Source organism: Chaetura pelagica, unplaced genomic scaffold (assembly GCF_000747805.2).
Source record: "Chaetura pelagica isolate M959 unplaced genomic scaffold, ChaPel_1.0 scaffold405, whole genome shotgun sequence".
Lineage (NCBI taxonomy): Eukaryota > Metazoa > Chordata > Aves > Apodiformes > Apodidae > Chaetura > Chaetura pelagica.
Genome location: NW_009953489.1, coordinates 1,240,052 through 1,259,073, shown reverse-complemented (window position 1 = coordinate 1,259,073; position 19,022 = coordinate 1,240,052). Strand labels below are relative to the sequence as shown.

Genomic DNA, 19,022 nt, shown 5'->3' with positions numbered 1-19,022 from the left:
TGCTAGCATCAGACTGGTATAAAAGGGCATTAGGCAGTACCACGACCCATCTGACAGGTGTACCACGGGCTGCGGCAGCACGGCCGCTGCCGTGGCAGGAATGGGAGCCATAATTAGAGCAAGGAACAGAATGAACGTCAGACGAATTACCAGGCAGCAGATCATATTTGTCAGGAAGGATCGCATACATAAAAATTAAGTGACAGTACATGGCGGGGTAATGAAAGAAAAATGAAAGATTTGCCCATACACAGCTCGGGAGCTGCAGGCGAGTGCCCACTGGCAGCCACGGGGCAGGGGGAGCCTGCTGTCCTCCTGGAAAACTTTCACTCCTTGTTCTTTTGCAGTTTATAGCACAAGCGTTTTACTACAGGCATAGTCTTCTCCTTATTTTTGGTCTTTTATTTTTTTTGTTTGTATGGTGTTTTTTTCCCCCCAGAGGAGCCATATGATACCTGGTTGACAGAACATTTCACTACAGAAAATGACTATACTTGGTCCAGGGCTTTTCACCCAGTAATGATGACATGACATCTGGATGCTGGAGTTTGGGTGTGTGACCCCATGCGGTTTAGATTGGTTTTGTAGTAGTGATGTGTGATGTGCTTCCAGGTGTCATCTCTTCCATTCACAATTTAATAGGGCTAGGAGTATTTTCTATGCCCATTATTTATTTTCTTGATCTCTGAGGTGGGCATCCACAGGAATATCTTGTCACCTAAGGCTATTCTAATACGCTTGTTAGAAAGCTAGTCCTTAGCTTTGCTCTAAAACCTACCTAAAATTATAAGACAAACATTATAAATAGCAAAGCATATTCTAAAACTGCACAGACTGTGGAAAACTTAACAGTAAGCTGGTAGATTTTGTTTTACTAGGAGCTCTAATAATTATAGAGAGTACCCATTAATATTAAAACAAGTAATTTTATTATGTACTCGTATCGTGCCCATTTTTAGCCAAATAAACCTGGCATTGCCCAAAGCTTCTTGTGATTGGCTTGATGTTTTGAAGAAAAAGAGAAAAGAGGAAAAACAACCAAAAAAAAACCAAAAACCAGAAAAACCACAACAATTTTACACAGAATAGTCGTATTTGGGAGCAAATGATTCATTATTTATTCTTGGACAAGAATAAACTTGGAGCAGATTTTCCTTTTGGAGGATGCATGTAACTCAAAGCTTCCCAGTATAGAACATGCAGTAGCCATGAGCCGGAGTACGTGGGGTGTCCCACGTTCCTTCTGGGCTCTGCTTGGATAGGAGGGCAAGCAGGAAGTAACTGCAGTTGTGAGAAGAGCTCTTTTATAAATGGACTGTTTGGCTTTTTTTCTCTTTTCTTTTGCTTGCCAACCCAGTTTGCCATCTGAAACAAAACCTCAGCAGTTCAAGGGGCTGGTAAGCAGTACATGTAAGAAAAAAAGGTGACAAGAAACCAGCTTAAAATTTCAACAGCTGTTAGTATGTGGGCTTGGAGGAATTCTGACCTTTTGGTCTGTGCCTGCAGTGCAGTGTTTGTGGGAAAAGAGATTGCTGCAGTTACTGCAGGTATATTATGCTATGTACCTGTAAAAAACAAACCAAACCCAAGAAACTAAGGACTTTGCTATGTATTTAATAAAATACTATCAAGAGAAAAATTTGGAGATAAGAGCAACAGGTCTTGTAAAAACAGCTGCAATATTATGCACAAAAAATTATACTCTTTTGTAAAAATAAGTACATTTAAATCCCACCACTCCCCCTTGAAACAATTAGTGGGTGTATCTTGCACTGAGATTTGAAAGAATTTAAAGTATTTTTTAGTGCCTTTGACCACTGTTTCACTTCAGCTAATTCCCAAAAGTTGAGCTAATTCCCAGATTCTCCTTCTGGGAAGAGACCTCAGCCTTATTTTTTGAATTATATCCCATGTAAAGCAAATGTGTAGAAACAAATACTTTGGAACTAGACTTCTTTTAAATAATGCTGTGCAATTTCCTTGGTAACCTACAGGCATGTCTGGAGAGATAAGAACTAATTTTCAAGGAGAATTGCTTCCCTGCTGGGTTTGCACCACCAGATATTATTAAAACATGCTAAAATATTTTTCTCAACTGGATGTATGTTCATGGAATGTGTAGTAGTGTCTTACATGCTAGAGCTAAGCTAATAGTTCTGGAAGTAATGTAATTTAAATGCTGAGTGCTTTTTGTTACTCAGGGTTGGCATCTCAAGTTTTTGAGCATCGTTCTTTACCTTTTGCATTTGTAATGAGCATGTTTCAAAAATCAAAAGTATTTCAAAACATTGCAAAGTTTGTTTTGACAGGAGTGGAACATCTCTAGAAGGAAGGAATGCTTTAATCAGCATCACCCCTTTGAGGCCCATCTTGGGCTCTGATATCTCTAGGTTTGAAACTGGGAATACTCTGTAAAGATACAACAAAGGTCAGAATTTGTTAGGTTCTTTGGTATGCAGAACTCTGCTCCCTGCTGTGAGAAAGAAAAGTGATAGATTCAGAAACACTGCTCAGTATTAAAGATTAGCTGGAAGGTGCTGGTGAAGGTGGAACAAAAAGGCATTCCTTGGCACTTCTGGTACTTTGCAGCCAAATATGGCTATGGAGTTTGATTAAGAGATGCTTATTTTTTATAGCATTTAAAAAACCCCAACATACTGAGCCTATTAAAATATTTGGAAAAACCCTGCACTGATTTCATCTAATGAGAGTGCCTGAGGGTGAGGGGTCTGTGCTGCCACAGGTTCCTCTGGGCTACATCAAACTCAGTGAATGAGGCTCGGGTAGAGCCTCCCAGAAGTGTGAATCAGATTTGCTCTTGTTTCTGCCTCTGTGCAGCTAAGGGGGAATTCACAGGAATCCCTGATCCCTGGCTCAGCTGTATTTGCCCAGGGAGCAGCTCTGGGTGGGAAATAACGATGGTGTATGTGACTCTGCTAATAACTGGCCACTGTCACTTTCACAGCAACAAAATTCTTCTGATTTGAGCTGAAAATTGTGTTTGAAAGGAGTGAGCATGCAGCTCCCTGCGGAGTGAGAGCCCTGCTGAGCTCAGAAGTCATGTAGCTCTTCACCTGGGTGGTTCTGAGGCAGATGTGGGAATTCAGTGCAGGGTACCTGTAGCTGCACAGCTCGGGGGTTAATTCAAGCTGTGTATGAGAGGAAGGAATTTGAGCTTTATTTCAGGAATAACATTGCTGCCTTTGCCTGTGTGTTTTCCTGGTGAAACAAGAGACTCTGCTCTTAATCTTTTTGGGAATAATGAGCATTTCCATGTCTGGGGTGTTGTAGGTGTGGACAGAGCAGTGCTGGAAGGGGGAACCTGGGTCTGCTCTGGCTGCAGTTACTGGCTCTCCTGGGACACGGGTCAACTGGCCGGAATGGAAGGGGAAAGTGCTTTCTGAGTCATAACCTTCCCTACCGTTTTGCCACTTTTGTAACTTTAAAGGCATTATTCTGCCAGCTGGTGATTTATACTGAATCTGAACAATATTTTGTATTTTCAGCAGGGCAAATACCACAGAAAGTTTGTGATAATGGTCTCCGATTAGACTCTTCTTGTCAAATTGACTAATGTGATGCAATGGGGAGCCTTAGCTGATTGCACTGGAAGCCTTGTGTGGTTTTCTAGAAGATGTTCATTACAGGAGATTCCCACGTGATGTTGGACAGGCCATAAAGAGAATTGGGCTTGTCAGTCTTTTATCATGACAGTTATTTAAAAATTAATGCATCAGTTTTGAAACGCAAAGACCTGCTTGTTCGTACATTTGCTGACAACACCACAGTAATGATAGGTAAATGTGCAAAGTAGACTTCATAAAATCAGCTCAGGCATGGGCTGCTCCACAGCCCTATTAATGTAATGGAACAGACTAATGCACAGGAAATCAAATAGGGACAGTAATGCACTCACCCGTGTCACAAGCCCTGTCACTCTGCTTTGATCAAAGGTAGTTTTGAGGCATTATCTGAAACGACAATTTTAGCCTACCAAGCAGGCCCCTGCTGATGTGGAAGGCCAGGCCCTAACTTGGGAGCCCACACATTGTTATTTGCTCTGAGCTTGTCACGCAGTGACCCAGAATAACCGATGGCAGGAACAGCTCTGGCTGGGGCTGCCCCTGGCACCAGCACACTGAAACACAGGGGCTCCGGGGAGCAGGACTGGGAATGATCCTCATGTTCCCTCCTGCCAGTGCGTGCTGCTATCTGCCTGTGCTCAGCCCCTGTCCTTGCTGCCAGGGAAGGGTTGGCAGGTCTCCTGCTCCATCTGCTCTGGGAACTCTCCTGGCAGAGCTGAGAACAGCAGCAGGTTGAAGGTAGGGAAGTGTCTCACACACTGGTGCTCACTGGGGACTTCCAAAACTGTCTTTGAGAACTTAACATGATGAATCACCATTTCTTCTGCAGCTGCAAGTTTTTAAGCAGGAAAATGAATCAGTGCTATTCCAACCAAATCAGTTCTTGTATAGGAATCTGGCAAATGTATGGGAATTACTTGGAGAGCTGTGCTGTCCCTTGTGTGCAACTTGGGTGCATGTGGGAGAGATCCACTAAAAGCCTTGCTGGGCTCTTTGAGTCCTGTCTGCCTTTGGTGTTCTGTGAAGTTACTCTGTGCAGTTTGTTAAAAAATACTAACTATTAATACAACTCTGGTCTCATCTGTACATAAAGGCCTTTCACTGGTGATTAAAACCTGCCAGATCTGGGACAGTGCTGGTTTGGCATGCTCCTGGGCTGGGGGTATGATGCTACTGAGTAGGGAAATGTAATAATCTCCATGTGCTGTTTCTCCTGTGTTGTAGTTTGTATAGTATTTTCAAAAATGTAATTTCTCATTAGGGTAACTCTGCACCTTGAAAGTGAAGTAAGTTCTTATTTGCCTTGCAAGCACAAGCTGAGTTTATCATCTAGGGCAGCTGGTAACTGGAAGTCATAGGAGCCCATGGCATGGTGTGAGCTGGAGGGACCCCACAGCGTTGATGTTCAGGTGTGGCACTGAGGGCAGCAGCTTTGTGCTGGGGCACCTGTGCACTTGGTGGGGTTTGATTCCTGCCTTTCAGGAAGCTGTTGCTTTCTGCCCCAGCTCTCATTTGTCTTATACAGTGTGCAAACCCTCCTAGGAAGGTCAGGGGATGGTGCTGATTGGTCATCCCCTTCTACCCTCACCATCCTTCATCTGCTTGTTTGTGTTCCAGCTGCCCACAGTCAGCATTTCAAATGGAAAAATCATAAAATTAATGTTGCATGCAAATTAAACATTTGCTATCTTGTGAGGAAGGGTCTTTAATTAAAAGATGGATACACTGGAATGCCAGAAGCAAAAAAAACATGAGGGAAGGGGGGAATGGGGAAGCAGAAGAAAAGAGAGCATGTAAAGTCCTTGGATGTTTTAATAAATGATGTATCTGAGGATTATTTGATGTAGTTGAGACTGCCAGGATGTCTTGTATTTTCAGTGCCACTACTGAAACTTATTTAGGATTTAAAAAAGAACCTTTTTGAGGTAAGGAATTTATTAATAATTTCTCGTAACTCCTGTCCAAAGTGCTGGAGTAAATTTCTTTTGATAAAATACAGACTTCTGGAAGCTCATAGAAATCCCACGGCTTCTGATGTGACTGCAGGTTAGAGCAGGATTTTAAAGTTTGAAATTATTATCTTGGTTCTTTCAGCAAGTTTTTGAATGCCTGTCTGGTGCTAGGCTTGGTACTTCCATTTCTTTGCTGCAGGCAGTGGTGCCTGAGCTCTCAACAAGGGGACCTTGGGAAGCTGCAGCACTCTGTCCCACTTCCTCAAATGTCAGCAATACAGAAGATACTTCCAGTAGTGTTCACCAGTCCTCTGCTTTGTGCGATGATTTATGTGGTCCTATGCCTTTGAAACCATGAATTGTTCCCAAATTTTTGTGCCAATCTCTTCTAATTAGCTATTCATGCTAAACCTAATCCTTTAATGAACTCAACTTTTGGTATGATACAGGCTGCACAGTCACTTTAAGATGGTAACTCCTCCTTTGTCTGCTTGTTTTTTGCAGTGGGAACTCCATACTATATGTCCCCAGAAAGAATACATGAAAACGGCTATAACTTTAAATCTGATATCTGGTCTTTGGGCTGTTTATTGTATGAGGCAAGTATCTTCCACTTTTTTTTTCCCAGGTTTGTCTCAACCACACAATGCGGTGCAGGAATTGGGTAGGTCAGACTTATTTTAGCTGAATTGTTGAGAAACCTTATGAGACATTCACTCTTTTTATGCTGATCCTGTGCTTTTAGACAGGAACAAACAAAGGAACTGTGCCAGACAGCACAGCACTTGCACAAAGTTGGTTTGGTGGGTCACAGTAGATGTTGAGGATACAGCCACAGAGAAGCCAGTTTACAGCATTCTTTCTCCCTGCTGTCTGCAGAGCTGTTACTAGCTTCTCCTGAATACTGCATTTGTTTTAAAAATAGCAAATTCATTTGCATGTAGGCTTCTGGTTGGTTGAGTTGAATTCTGACCAGTTGGACTATTCTAATTTTGAAAGCTTTAAATTAAGAAAAAGAGTTTGTATGTAACGTGAGATCGGTTTCTCTAACTTGCGTCTAAAAGACTATAGCTGGAATTTTTTCTGATTGTACATTGACTTCTGTCCAAATGCACAGACAAAAATGGAGACATGCTTTGTATAAACTACAGTGTGCAACTCTTTCTTAAAAGCTATTAGTTATTTTGAAAGTGCCATGATTTTGAACCAGTACTTTGGGTTTTGTAATTTCATTTTTAGCAGTCCTGTACTTGTACATTTGTAATCTAATCTTAATAATTTTAAATGTATGCATCTTTGAATTCAAGTGAGAGTGCATGTCAACATTTAGAAAACTTATCCCAGCCCAGAGAATTAAAAATCCCAGGGATATTTTGTAATAAGCATATTGCTCATATCCTCTCTGGCTAATAAATTATGTGAACTGGTGACATTTTGCTTCTCACCACAACTTCCCGAAATCACATGGAATTAGAGAATAAACAGAAATGTAGTTTATTCTGTGAGCACATCAGATCTGGAAACTGCTGTACCTTGGCATGTACTTCAGCTGGTTGATTAAACAAATCTTTTAGGACAAGGCAGGATAAAAGGCAGTGTTCCTATGCCTGGTCCCTGTGAATGTGTTGTGGGGAGGAGCACTCCCCAGCACAGCTGCACACCTGCTGGGTGGGAGCTGATCTGCTGGGGGCAGAGAGGGAATGTGGCATGTGGTGGGAGAGAGGGGTTGGTGCTGGAAACTCAGTGAAATCAATGGGTAAAATCCTGGTAAAGCCACTTGAGCAGTCTGGGGGTCTCACCTCCAACAGCCCTTTATTCCTTGCATGTAAGGCAGCAGCACAGCTGGCCCAGATGTGCTTAGGGACTTGTGTGTGGTCAAAAAAATGCTCCTGGGGTGTAAAAAACCCCTAAACTGTCCATTCTTTTTATACTCCTACCAGTGTCTGTCCAAAGACTGTATTTCCATCGTGATGTAAAGGCTCTTCATAGAGCTGCTCACAACTGCTGTGTGTCCTGAACACTTGGCACAGCACAGAGGTTCATTAAGGAAAAATATTTACCTGGATGTCTAGGAAAAATGTCCTTGAAGTTACTACAAGTGGTGTCAAGTCCCAGCACTGGCCTTAGTAGTACCAGAGCAAATGGGCACAAGATCTGCTGCAGGGAAGATCAACTTTGGTGGAGACCCTGGAGCTCAACATAGTTGCATCACTGGTTTGTTGTTAAAAGTCCCATGGGATAGGAGGGAGAGAAAGTGTGAGACACCCTACTTGGTACTTGATCAAAACATTTGGAAAATTGTGAGCTTGAATGAGGTGACTTGGTGCTTGTGCTCAAAGTCTTGTTACCTCTAGTGAGAGATTAGAGGAGACTTCTAATAATTCCCAAAGCAGCAGCAACAATTAAGATACTGGTATTTTTGTAAAGGATGGGTTTGTTTGTGGTGCTTCTCATGAGATGGTGAAAGCTGGCATAGTGCAGTGTAACTGGACATTCCTGGGTCTGCTGAGGGTGTTTGTCAGGGAATTTGGAGACTTCTGTGAGAATGGGGAGAACGAAGCCTGAGCTCCCAGTAATTCACTATGCTGAACAATTCTGGGTACTCTTCATATATTGGGTCTGAAGAGGAGTCCTCAGTTTCAGGCTTTGCTGACTTTGGCCCTGTCTGGTGTGTTGGACTTGCTAATTCTCTCAGAAGCAGCCCAAGCTGGACACCCCTGCTCCTCTGCTGCTGGAGTGTGTGGCTTCTCCCTCAGGCTGCTCCCAGTCACTCCCAAGGCTGAGCTTTGCTGGAGAAGGGATTCCAGATTTATGCAGAGAGAAATATTTAGCCTTGTGCTAAGATATGTTTTTGTTGCAGGCAATATGGTCCCCTTATGTCACAGTAGTCTTGGTACTCCTTATATTTCAAGAAGCTGACTTAATTGCACACTAAACATAATTCTCTGGTAGGAGTAGCAGAACTACATTAACGTGTGAAAGATTTGGCATGTGAAATGCTCTTAATTTTACTTCCTACGTAGGTAGGTAAGCCTCAACTTTGTGAGCAGGAGCTGTGAGATCTTGCAAATTCCAAGGAGGTCTGGACAGTTACCAATTTTATGCTCTGTAGATAAACAACCACTTGACTGCTTTACATTTCTAGAATTTGGAAAATTAAAAATCAAATCTGTATGTTTTTGAAGGAGCTCTATTTTATATTCCCTAATTTATTGTAAGGAGAATGTTTCTCCATTTGGCTTAAAAGCAAGGCAGTGATGTTTGGTTGTGAGTCACTTCTGATATTTCTCCAGATAGATTGTGCAGATAAGCTACAGAGAGATTTAATGTACAAATTGCCTTCAGAGACACACGTGTCCATTGGAATCCGCTTAGGGAGCATTGAGGGGTTTGGGATGTGATGCCACATAGCACCACTTAGCTTTGACATTGATAATCATACAGTGATTTTTATTAAATCTTGTCAATATAGTAGTAACTGTCTTCATCCCTCACTTCCTGTAGATACCTGTCAGCAAGATAACTTGAAGGGGATAAAAATAAGTTGTTAATTTCCAGAACATAGCTACGAGCAATGACTTCAGCAGTTCTGGCAAGACAATCAATTTAAACACTAACAGTGATTCCTGTATATGTATTTTTAACCAGTCATACTGCATGGTGGTCATTTTAAATGGAGATCTAGCTGTCCTGCAGTAATTGCTCTAATCAAAATGTCAGGAGCAAACCCCAGGCTGGCATCACGGGCTGCTGGGGCAGGCTGGGAGCACCTGCAGCCCTGGCTGCTTGGTCAGAATGTCTGTACCAGCTCTTCCCTCTGGAATTCCCTGCCTTTACCACCCCAAACCTCACTGTGCTTCCCTTCTTCCCCTCTTGCACCTGACCATTTAGCTAGACTTGGAAATAAAAGGTGGTGGGAATTGAAAAATCCCTTTCAACCTTACTGACATTATTGGTGTTTGTAGTGAAACCTTGGAGACCTTTAATCCTTGGCTGCCTTCTGTGCCCTCCCTGATGAGCCCAGTAGTGGTTTTCTTGGAACAGCCTTGTGTGCCAGGCTCTCCAGTTTAGTTTTAACTGATTGAGAGCAGTTTGCCATCAATCTCTTAACTGGAGATTAGAGTCTAGTTTTTTCCCCACTGATTGGCTGTTACTGTTACAACAGTAAAGAAGTGGTAGTGCTACAACTTCACCATTTGCCTTCAAAACCTTGCAGGTGGCCATGGGGACAGGGCTGTTGGGGCTCTGTTCACAAGCCTGTTGGGTGACTCTTCAGGTTCAGGTCTGTAGGGTTGTGAGGAGCAGCTTAGCTTTGCTACTGGTGGTAATGAGGAGGCCATGGGGAGGTTAAAGTGTGCCCCTTTCCTAGCACCCTGCTCTGTGCAGCTGCTAAAGGCCTAGTTCCTCTTCTCACCCTGCCTGCAGCAAAGCACACTAAATGTCACTAACACAGCAGATATCTCAAGCTACACTACATGAAGCATTGCAGACAGAAAGCTGAACAAGCCTGGAGTTTTCAGAGATGTTTTTGGAAGCTCTGTGCTTAGTTCATTGTGTCCTTCAGTGTAATTTAGGTAGCTCCATATATTCTGTATTCCCATTTATAAGCCTCTCTGAATATCTGATAAATGGCTCTGGAAGAGCTTCCTGAAAAGTATTCCAATCTGATGGTACATAAGGAGATGACCTTGCAGATTTGGCTGGAATGTGTCTTACTACTTCTCATCGTGGCTCAGGAGTCATTGCTGAGGGTCTGGTGGCTCTGCAGGGCTGTCTGACCATCTGGGGCACATTGTCACCACTTCCACAGAGTCACCACCACGTCTTGCCAAGAAGGAAGAAACATATTTTTGAAACAGGTTTATAATTTAAACCAAGGATAGTTGATCTTGATGTGTCCTGCATTTCTTAACCCTCGGACGTGTGTTTAATGATGAGGTTTTGGGAGGACCCCCTGGTGCAGCCACCCCTGCAATGCCCAGGGATACCAGCCCAAACACAGCGGTTCAAAACCCTGCCCTAATCAAAGCTGCTTGTCTTGTCACCAAATCACTAATAATCTATCAATCTTGATTCCAAACTGCAAGATAATAGAGTGGAGGATCTAGTATTGACTTCTTTTAATTCTGCAGGGAGCTTGCTGTGTGTCAGCAGCAGACAGCACCTTCAGATGGCTTTCACAGCCCATGGTAATGAACAAAGGACTAATAATCATCCAATAACCCCCTATTAAAGCTGTAGTGAGAAGCATCAACTTCAGCTGGCCTCAGTATGAAAAGCTTGCCAATTTGATGGGACTTGTAGCAAGATGGTTTAAAAAGATCCAGAGTGGATAATACCCACAATTACCCAGTGGTGCTTCATTAGAGGCAGGAATGGCTGTGCTGCGTGGGGCTGCCTCTGACAGTGACGAGCAGCCCCTGCTCTGATAAGCCAAGGAGCTTGGAGGGTCTGTGGGGCTTGGGCCTGGTGGGTCAGTGAGAAGAGGGAAGGTGCAGGGCTCACCAGGCTCCTTCCACAGGCTCCACTTCAGCCACACTGCGGGTCCAGAAATGCCCAGATTGTTGCGGCTCTTGTTCCGAGGTCACCCCTCAGTTGGGAGCTTGCAGAATGAATGGCTTTCCACATGCACAGATGCCATTTCCTTCCTCAGACTTAAGTATAATATTGATGTGTCTTTGTGCGGAGTCTCCACATGCCCTCGAAGGAATTCTTCCCAAGCCTTCCACTGTGCTCTCCTCGCTGTGTGAGCAGCCTGTTTATCTCAGACATCTGTCATATTTTTGGAGATGCAAATACTGGATTCATAAAACAGAATTGTAAGAAGAAAAAGACCAGATGGATTAAGAAAAGTTTCAGTAGTTTGGTTCCCAAATCTGCCTGGGATACTGCTTTCTAAATAGCAGATTTCCTGCAGGATGAGGTTTGTTTTAAGGCTTTTTTGTTGTGTTTTTTTTTAAATAGCTGAAGTACATTACTCATGCTCACAAGGCTCTTCATATTCCAGCTAGCTAAATGTCCAGAAATAATGCATTTCTTCTTTGTAGCAGTCTATTAAAAAGCTGCCAGTCACAGAGTGCAAATGAAATAATATGCTCATAACTGAGGAAGACTGGAACCATGACCCCAGGATGGAGGAGCTGCTACTTCATAAAGGGATGACTGTGATCGTGAGGGGGTTCCACAGTCAGCTTTGAGCCACTTGGCTCTGATTGCCCTGTGCTCTGAGCATCCTATTTCTAAGTACATTTTTTTTTTTTTAAAGGTACTTTTTTTTTCTGTGTACCTGTAGAATTGTCTGTTTACACCCAGCATCCCACATATGAAACGTTTTGGACAGAATCACAGTGACAGGAAAAGGTAGATTCAGTTCCAGGCTCAGTGCTCCCTGGTGGCTGTGACCAGGGGTAGCTCTGGGGCTGTGGCAGGAACAAAATGTGCTCTTGCAAACCAGCAGGTCTGAGGGCTGTGAGATCCTTTGCATTTCTGAAATATTTTCTGTTTTTCCTCTCCAGATGGCAGCTCTTCAGAGTCCTTTCTATGGAGATAAAATGAACCTGTTTTCTCTTTGCCAAAAAATAGAGCAATGTGACTACCCACCTCTTCCAGCTGAACATTATTCTGAAAAGGTAAATTGGGAGCATTTTTGCAGGGTGGTGTGATGGGGTGCAGTGAAGATCCTCCCTGCACAGGGAGAGGGAACCTGGGAAGGAAACCTCCCACATCCCAGGCAAAACTGGGGATGGCTGGAGTGTCCTGGGTGCTTGTATGGCTGGCAGAGGAAATGATAATTGTGAAGTCTGATTGTCGACAAGCTAAATTAAGACAAAAAGAGAATTCTTCATATGGGGAGTATTTTTGAAACTGATAGTCTGCAACACTGGTAAAAAAACAACAGTGAATCATGGGAAAACCCTCTCCTTTGCTTCCTTTCCCTTAAAACAACATACCATAATGGTGCTTACATTTTTGTTTATGAGGTCTTCAGTGTGTAACGAGAGAGGGAAAGATTCTTTTTAAGAAAAAGACAGGAAGGGAAGAAAAACTATCTACTTGAACGCAATGAGCATCTACACAGCAGCTGTACAGGGGCCTTTTAAAGTCTGGATTTTGTGCACATGAAAGCGAAGGTGAAGCAGTAGCTGGAGACTGTAAAAAAAATTCTGTCACTGTGGTGCTTGCTGGGCCCTGTTTCACTTCAGCTGCAGACACGGGTGTTGTTTTTGTTCAGGGCCTTTGGAGCCGTTTTTTTAATTAGGTTCTTTTTTTTTTTTTCCTCTTACCTAGACAAACCAGCTGTTTTTCCTTACCTCCTCATTCAGTTACAGTTGCCTTCCATTTGAAAGGAAATGGCTAATGTAATTTTAAATGGTTGCCATATCCTTTGGGGGTTTTCCTTTGTTTTATTCTACCTCAGAGTCCTGAGGAGCAAGGCAGGATGCAGGGGAAATACCGTACACAGCTGGCAGCAGACAGTCTGGTCTCCATCCTGAGACAGACCCTGCACCACACATCTTATGTTTTACTTGGGTTTTTTTACTTGCCAAGTAACTCATGCAAAAAGATTATTTGATAACTGTTCTGGAAAAGGAGATTTTTTAATGTTGTTTCCCCCCAAGCTGCTGTAGCAGTGTGTCCCTGGCCCTGCTGCTGCAGTGTTGCAGGAGATGCCTGTTGGCAGCAAGAATTAGTGTAAGCTGACAGATGTGTTTCCTGTCTTTACAATTACTGTCTGTTTGCTTCCCTCTGGCAGTGCTAAAGAGTGTGTGTAGCGTGGTGATACAATCCAGGGTGAGAAGGGTGGTTTAAAGCTCAAAGACGCCAGGTCCCAGAGAGCTCAGCTCCAGCTGGTGCTGCTGGGGCTGCGCCCCTGGCTGGGGCTGCTCGCGCAGCAGCGGCTGCTGCTCCTGCCTGAGCTTTTGTGACTGTTAGAACATGACTCCACCACAAACAATATTTGGTTTCATGCTTACATTCAAAGATGGGATTTGCAGATGCTGTTGGGGAACATGGCCAAAGGGGAAGGTGTGTTGGTCTCAAAGCGGCCAAGCCAGACAAAGATGCAGGCAGGATGGTTTCTCGGGAAGGGCAGAGGCAGCTGCTGGCAGCAGCACGTGGCACCAGACCCGGTCTTGGTCTGGACACACACGTTTTCCTTCAAGAGCCAGTGTCTCCAGGTTAGATGGAAGGGCACAGACTTTACGACCACTCTAATCTCATCTCTGCCCCCAGTTGGTGAGCCCTGTGGGGAGGCAGGGAAGGCCCTGGGTCTGAGGGCAGGGTGAGGGGCAGTGCCACGCACCAGAGCCAACAGCCTGTCTTTCCTTCAGCTCAGTAATGGGGTCTAGAAGTGGCTTCAGCTTCAGGCTGACTGCTGATCACATGGATGTTTTAACTGCAGCCTTGTTTTACATAAACAAGGCAGAGCATTTATTGAAGAATGCTTTAGTGGTGTTCCCATTCAGTGATGTTCCTCTTCTCTGTAGCTGTTTGTGGCCAACCAGTCCAAATCCTCCCATGATCAACTGGCCTGCTCCCTGTAGCAGAAGGAGGAGCTAGGTCCCTGGCCAGGATTAGTTTTCTGTATCAGGACCAAATTTGCAATTGGAGACAGGGGCTGGTGGTGCTTACCAAGGCTTGGTTTGCCAGTTCCTTGTAGCTGCTGGTGAAATGTCTGCTGTCCTGGTCATCAGTAAAGGACAAAACTTCCTGAGCTGTGCTTTAAATGCTGTATTTATGGGAGCAGAGCTACTGGTTGGACAAATTGTACTGATAGTGTGGGCTTTGGTCAGAGCCTTGGAAGCATTTTCATTTGTTCATGGGTGTTTTGTGGTGGTCTGCCTGCTCAGGGCTGAGGTATGTGTTAAATCTTTGCAGACTGAGCAGTTACAGGTGAATTAAAAAAGTCACCCTAGCAGTTAGGAGAGGATAGGCCCCCCTGCCCATGCATGGGCTGCCCTGCAGGAATCCCCCTAAATGTGCTCCAGGCCCAGCAGCAACTTGAAGCACAGGGCCCTTGCTCCACCCAGAGCTGCAAACCTTACAGGGTACATTCAGTAATACAGCTGAAGCTGGGTGCCTGATAGCTGTATGGTCATGCTTTTAATTACCATTAAAATAATTGGTACTGTGGCTACTGGGAGGATGTGAGAAGATCAGAGGCTCAAGGCTGTTTCTCCCAGTGCCTCAGGGGTACGAGCAGCTTTCAGTGTCTGTATAATTAAAAGCTACAATCTTTCATGTGCACAATAAAGAGGGTTGGGGTGGGGAGACTTCAGCCCATCTGCATTTTATTTATTAAACATAATCAATGACCAGTCTCTTCTTCACAAAGGTTTTCAGGAAACACTAGTGTTTGACAGCTGTGCTCCAGTATCTTAAGATGCACAAGTGCTGTTCTTACATTAAAACCTTGAACTGGCTGGTTCCCAGAGGCTGGTGTGGGATGGCAAGTGCAGTTGTACAGAGACCTCTGCTCAGGACACGTTTTTAAACCCCTCCCTCTGTCTTCACAGTCTGTTTTCACTGAGAAGTCTATCCCCACATGTCAGCTCAGTTAGATTTCTGGTAGTGATCTCATTTTTCTTTCCTTCTTTCCTCTCCATCTTGCTCATGACACTGTGCCTCCCCCAGCCCGTGCCCTTGGGGAGGGGTCGGTCCCTTCCTGGCTCCTGCCTTGGCCTCCTGCTGACCATGAGCTGCTTCTCACCTGATGACGCTGGTCATCTCGGCTCTGGTTCTCTGAAGTGAATAAAAAATCCCACAGGAAAAGATTTTTAAAAGCTAACAACAAAACCAAACAGACCCAACAAAAAATCAAAACCCAAGCTTTGTAATGCCCAGTAACACCTCGGGGGTGGCTGTTACCTTCTCTGCTGAGCTGCACTGAGCTGGGGGTCCCTGGTGTGTCTGTGCTACATGGAAATGACTGTAAAATCCACGGGCTTGTGTGGAAGATGAAATCTTTAGTGCTGAAGATTTCATGGAAAAAGTTCTTCCTGGTCATTTTGTAAGGTGGGGGGGGGGACATGGGATGGGAAGGACAGACATATGCCTGCCACCTGCCCAGGAACATCTGCTTGAGAGATGTTCCCAGCTCCTGTCCTGGGCTCCAGTGGTGGGACAAATGTGTAGCCTTTCCCAGTAAGAAAGGAGCAGATCCCTTCACATTTGTTTTCCTGTCTTTCAGCTGCGGGAGCTGGTCAGCATGTGCATATACCCTGATCCAGATCAAAGACCTGACATTGGTTACGTGCACCAAATAGCAAAACAAATGCATGTTTGGACCTCCAGTACATGAACTGTCCGCACGCGCTCTCCAGAACCAGCACAGCTCAGTCTTACTTGAATTATTTTTCTCAGATGAAACCGACTGGTGCCTTGTCACACAAGTGAGAGGGTTGAGCACTCATAGCAAGATGCTCCATTATTTCTGCAGGCTATTTGACAAGGACTCTTACAAGGTGGTCATGCTTTAACGTGAAGATTCTGTGAGGTATTGCAAGTGATTTTTTGTTTTTTTAAAGGCCAATAACATGTTACAGATGTAGATCATTTAAGGGTCCTTTCTTAAAACTGTTGTGTGTAATCTAGGATAGATATTAACAAGGGTGTCAGAGAGTTTGACACACCTCTTCTATCTTAACTGTAATGTGAAATATTGACATAATTCCTTCAGTGAAATCACTTTGTACTAATGTAAGAATGACAGTAGATTTTGTGTAATTTGTATAACTGCTACTTTGCCTCTTCTGCAAATGGTTACTAGCAAATTCAGTTTTTACTTGTATATTTTAAAGCAACCATTTATGTGTTTTTATTAATTTTCTCCTCTTCAGACTTAGGAACTGGGAAGGGTGGGTTGGGGGGTGGGAAACACATTTGTTTCAAGATTATTTTTTTTTAATTGAAAATCTAGAGTGAGTATTTTGCTGATGCTTTATCTGTTAACTTGGCTACAGCCAGAGTGAGATATGTTAAGCTTGTACCTGGGGAAAAAGAGAAGAAAAACATGCCAAACAAACCCAAAACAAGCATTGCTTCTGCAAATAATTTATCTTAATTTTTTTTTTCCTATTTGGCATGATTCTTTTTAGACTGAAGGTTCTTGTTAAAAACCAGTGTTTTTCTAAGCCAAGGAGATTTTGGTGAAGATCCTTTTACACGTTCAGTAGCACGGTAGGTACTGTAGGTAAAACTTAAGCAAAGCAGTGTTTTAAACACTTAGGAATTTTTTTTAAAAAAAGAAATAAGTGAAATGCTTGGTGTATCTAATTCTACATGAGGATCAGCCCCCGTCTGTGTAACTGTGAAAGCTAATTTACAGAATGTGAATTTTTATAAAATCTCAACCTGATCTGAAGGAGTGATCTTCTTTAACTGCATGAAAATTTTCAACCAACTAAATCCATTCATTGAATCAATGATTTGGTTTGTTACTGTCGATGGAAAATAGTCTCTGCCTTAGGAACAAACGTGGATTCACGTTCCAGTGTTTCCATTTGCCTGTGGGGAGGAGCGGGGCTGCCCATCCTGGGGGGCTGCAGCAGGGAAGGGGGGTCCTGGGGCAGCTCTGATGGTGACTCAGGCCAAATGTAGATTTGTGTGTGACAGTTCAAATGCAGCCTGTGCCTGTCTGGGTGGGTTGGTTGTTGGTTTTGGTTTTTTTTCTTAAGAAAAGAACACAAGCCTTAATTTTGGGGAAATATGATGAGGGTTATATACATATATATGCTTTTAGTGGATTTTTTTTTAACCTAATTAGTTCTGCTTAAAGGAAAACTGCAGTGCCATCTTAAGCCACTTGCCCTCAACTTTCTAGGTATTTATATAGGGCAGCAAAGACAAGCCATTAATTGCTGTGAATAATGTTGGTATCATTAATGCAAGGTGCCATTTCAGTGAGTCTTCTCTGCAGAAAGTTGAGCCTGCTGCTCTCAGGAGAGATCAGGAAATTCAAATCAGCAGGAGAATGTAGCAGAGGCACCAAATTGCTCCCAACATTCCTGGGCACAGATTAAACCAGTTTGCACAGCTCCTTTGGCAGCCCTCAGACTGAGGAGCAAGGGCTGTCACCTGGACACTGCAGCTTTCCTTTAACCCTGGTGGCAGCTCCAGGTGCAGGGGATGGTTTTGCTGCCGCTCTTGGTGTAACACGGAAAAGGATCCTTGGCTTCTGGGGAAGCTCAGCTTGAATTTGAGTACCTTGAGAAGTCTGGTCACTTTCTTGCTACATAAAATTTATTAGTGCTTATAAGTAAATGTATTTCAAAAGGTAATTTTTTTGCAATTGTGCATTTTTAGATAAATAAAATTATTTACCAAATAAACTTTTGTTTAAAAAAAAAAACTCCTGTATTAAGGAAAAAGTAAAACAAAACAAAACCCAAAGCATTCCACCTTGAAGCCAGGCCTGAACATGTGTGAAACTGTTCCTTTCAGCAGTCAGAAAATGGACACACTGAGGAAACAGCATCAGTTGTCCGAGTGGAAAACTGCATGAGTCTCCATCATGGCACATCCAAAGCAAGTTTCTGTGGATGTCTGTTGCAGGATGCTAAATGAGGGACTGGTTGGTACCAATTAACCTTTGGAGCTGCTGGAGATGAGACACCTTCCCTTCTGATGACATGAGACAATAATTCTGCAGGTGGAATTTTCAGCTAGCTTTTCCTGGGTTTCTTTTTTTTTAATGAAGGATGGTGGCACTGTATGCAATGGTTTGGAATCAGTTTATCTCAAACAGTACAAGCTTTGGATTTTAGGACAAAAAAGGTCCAAGTGGAAGCTTATGTAATTCAGGCAAGTAACAAGACAATTAGACTTTGATGCTCTGTAGTCAGGTAATTTAGAAATGAAATGTGTGTACCAGGGTAGAGGCCTGATCTGCCCTGTATCCTGTCTCTAGTTACAAAAACCAGGGAAGAATAAATATTAACATGTCATGATAACAGTATTATTTCCCTGCACTAAGTCTGCTGTAGGTCAAGGTCAGAAGTTCAGAACCACCAGTGCTCATTATTTTGATACCCTTTCTTGATCTTGTGTGTATCCATCAAGAAAAGAACACTGTTCAGTTAAAACCCATCAAACTGGACCTAGAGTAGTTTTACCCTTGCTGGTTTGTTCCTAGAGTGAAGTAGCCAAGCAGCTGAGTTGAGCTGTGAGGGGGGGTGCTCCTGCCTCCCAGGGACAGTGAGGCTGGGATGGCTGCAGAACCAGGGTCTTCAGTGCAGCATCTGGGGGAACATCCAACCCCTGACAGAGCAGGTGAAATGGTGCAGGTGTGTTCTGTGGGGGCCTCACATTTTCAGCAGTGTAAGAAGGGAAAAGGAGCAGAAGAAATCAGCATCACATCAGAACACCAATTAGGAGAACGGTCAGAACCCTCTTTATTCTGTCTTGGCTGCAGGTTTTCCTGAAGCTGGAAGTTCCTAATCATGGCTGGTGCTGGTCTCCAGTGGCACCAAGGGCTGCACATGATGGT

At 43.7% G+C, this 19,022-nt stretch overlaps 1 protein-coding gene across 1 annotated transcript in view; it reads left to right on the top strand.

The window, feature by feature from the left end:
* The window catches only part of NEK6 (NIMA-related kinase 6), a 35,225-nt gene extending 18,776 nt beyond the window's left edge, over positions 1-16,449 (top strand). The window contains exons 7-9 of the mRNA XM_009998822.1: positions 6,041-6,135; positions 12,052-12,165; positions 15,726-16,449. Coding sequence (XP_009997124.1) covers positions 6,041-6,135; positions 12,052-12,165; positions 15,726-15,836 — 320 coding nt within the window. The 3' untranslated portion in view covers positions 15,837-16,449. The remainder of the gene's footprint in view (positions 1-6,040; positions 6,136-12,051; positions 12,166-15,725) is intronic.
* The last annotated feature ends 2,573 nt before the right edge of the window (positions 16,450-19,022 follow it).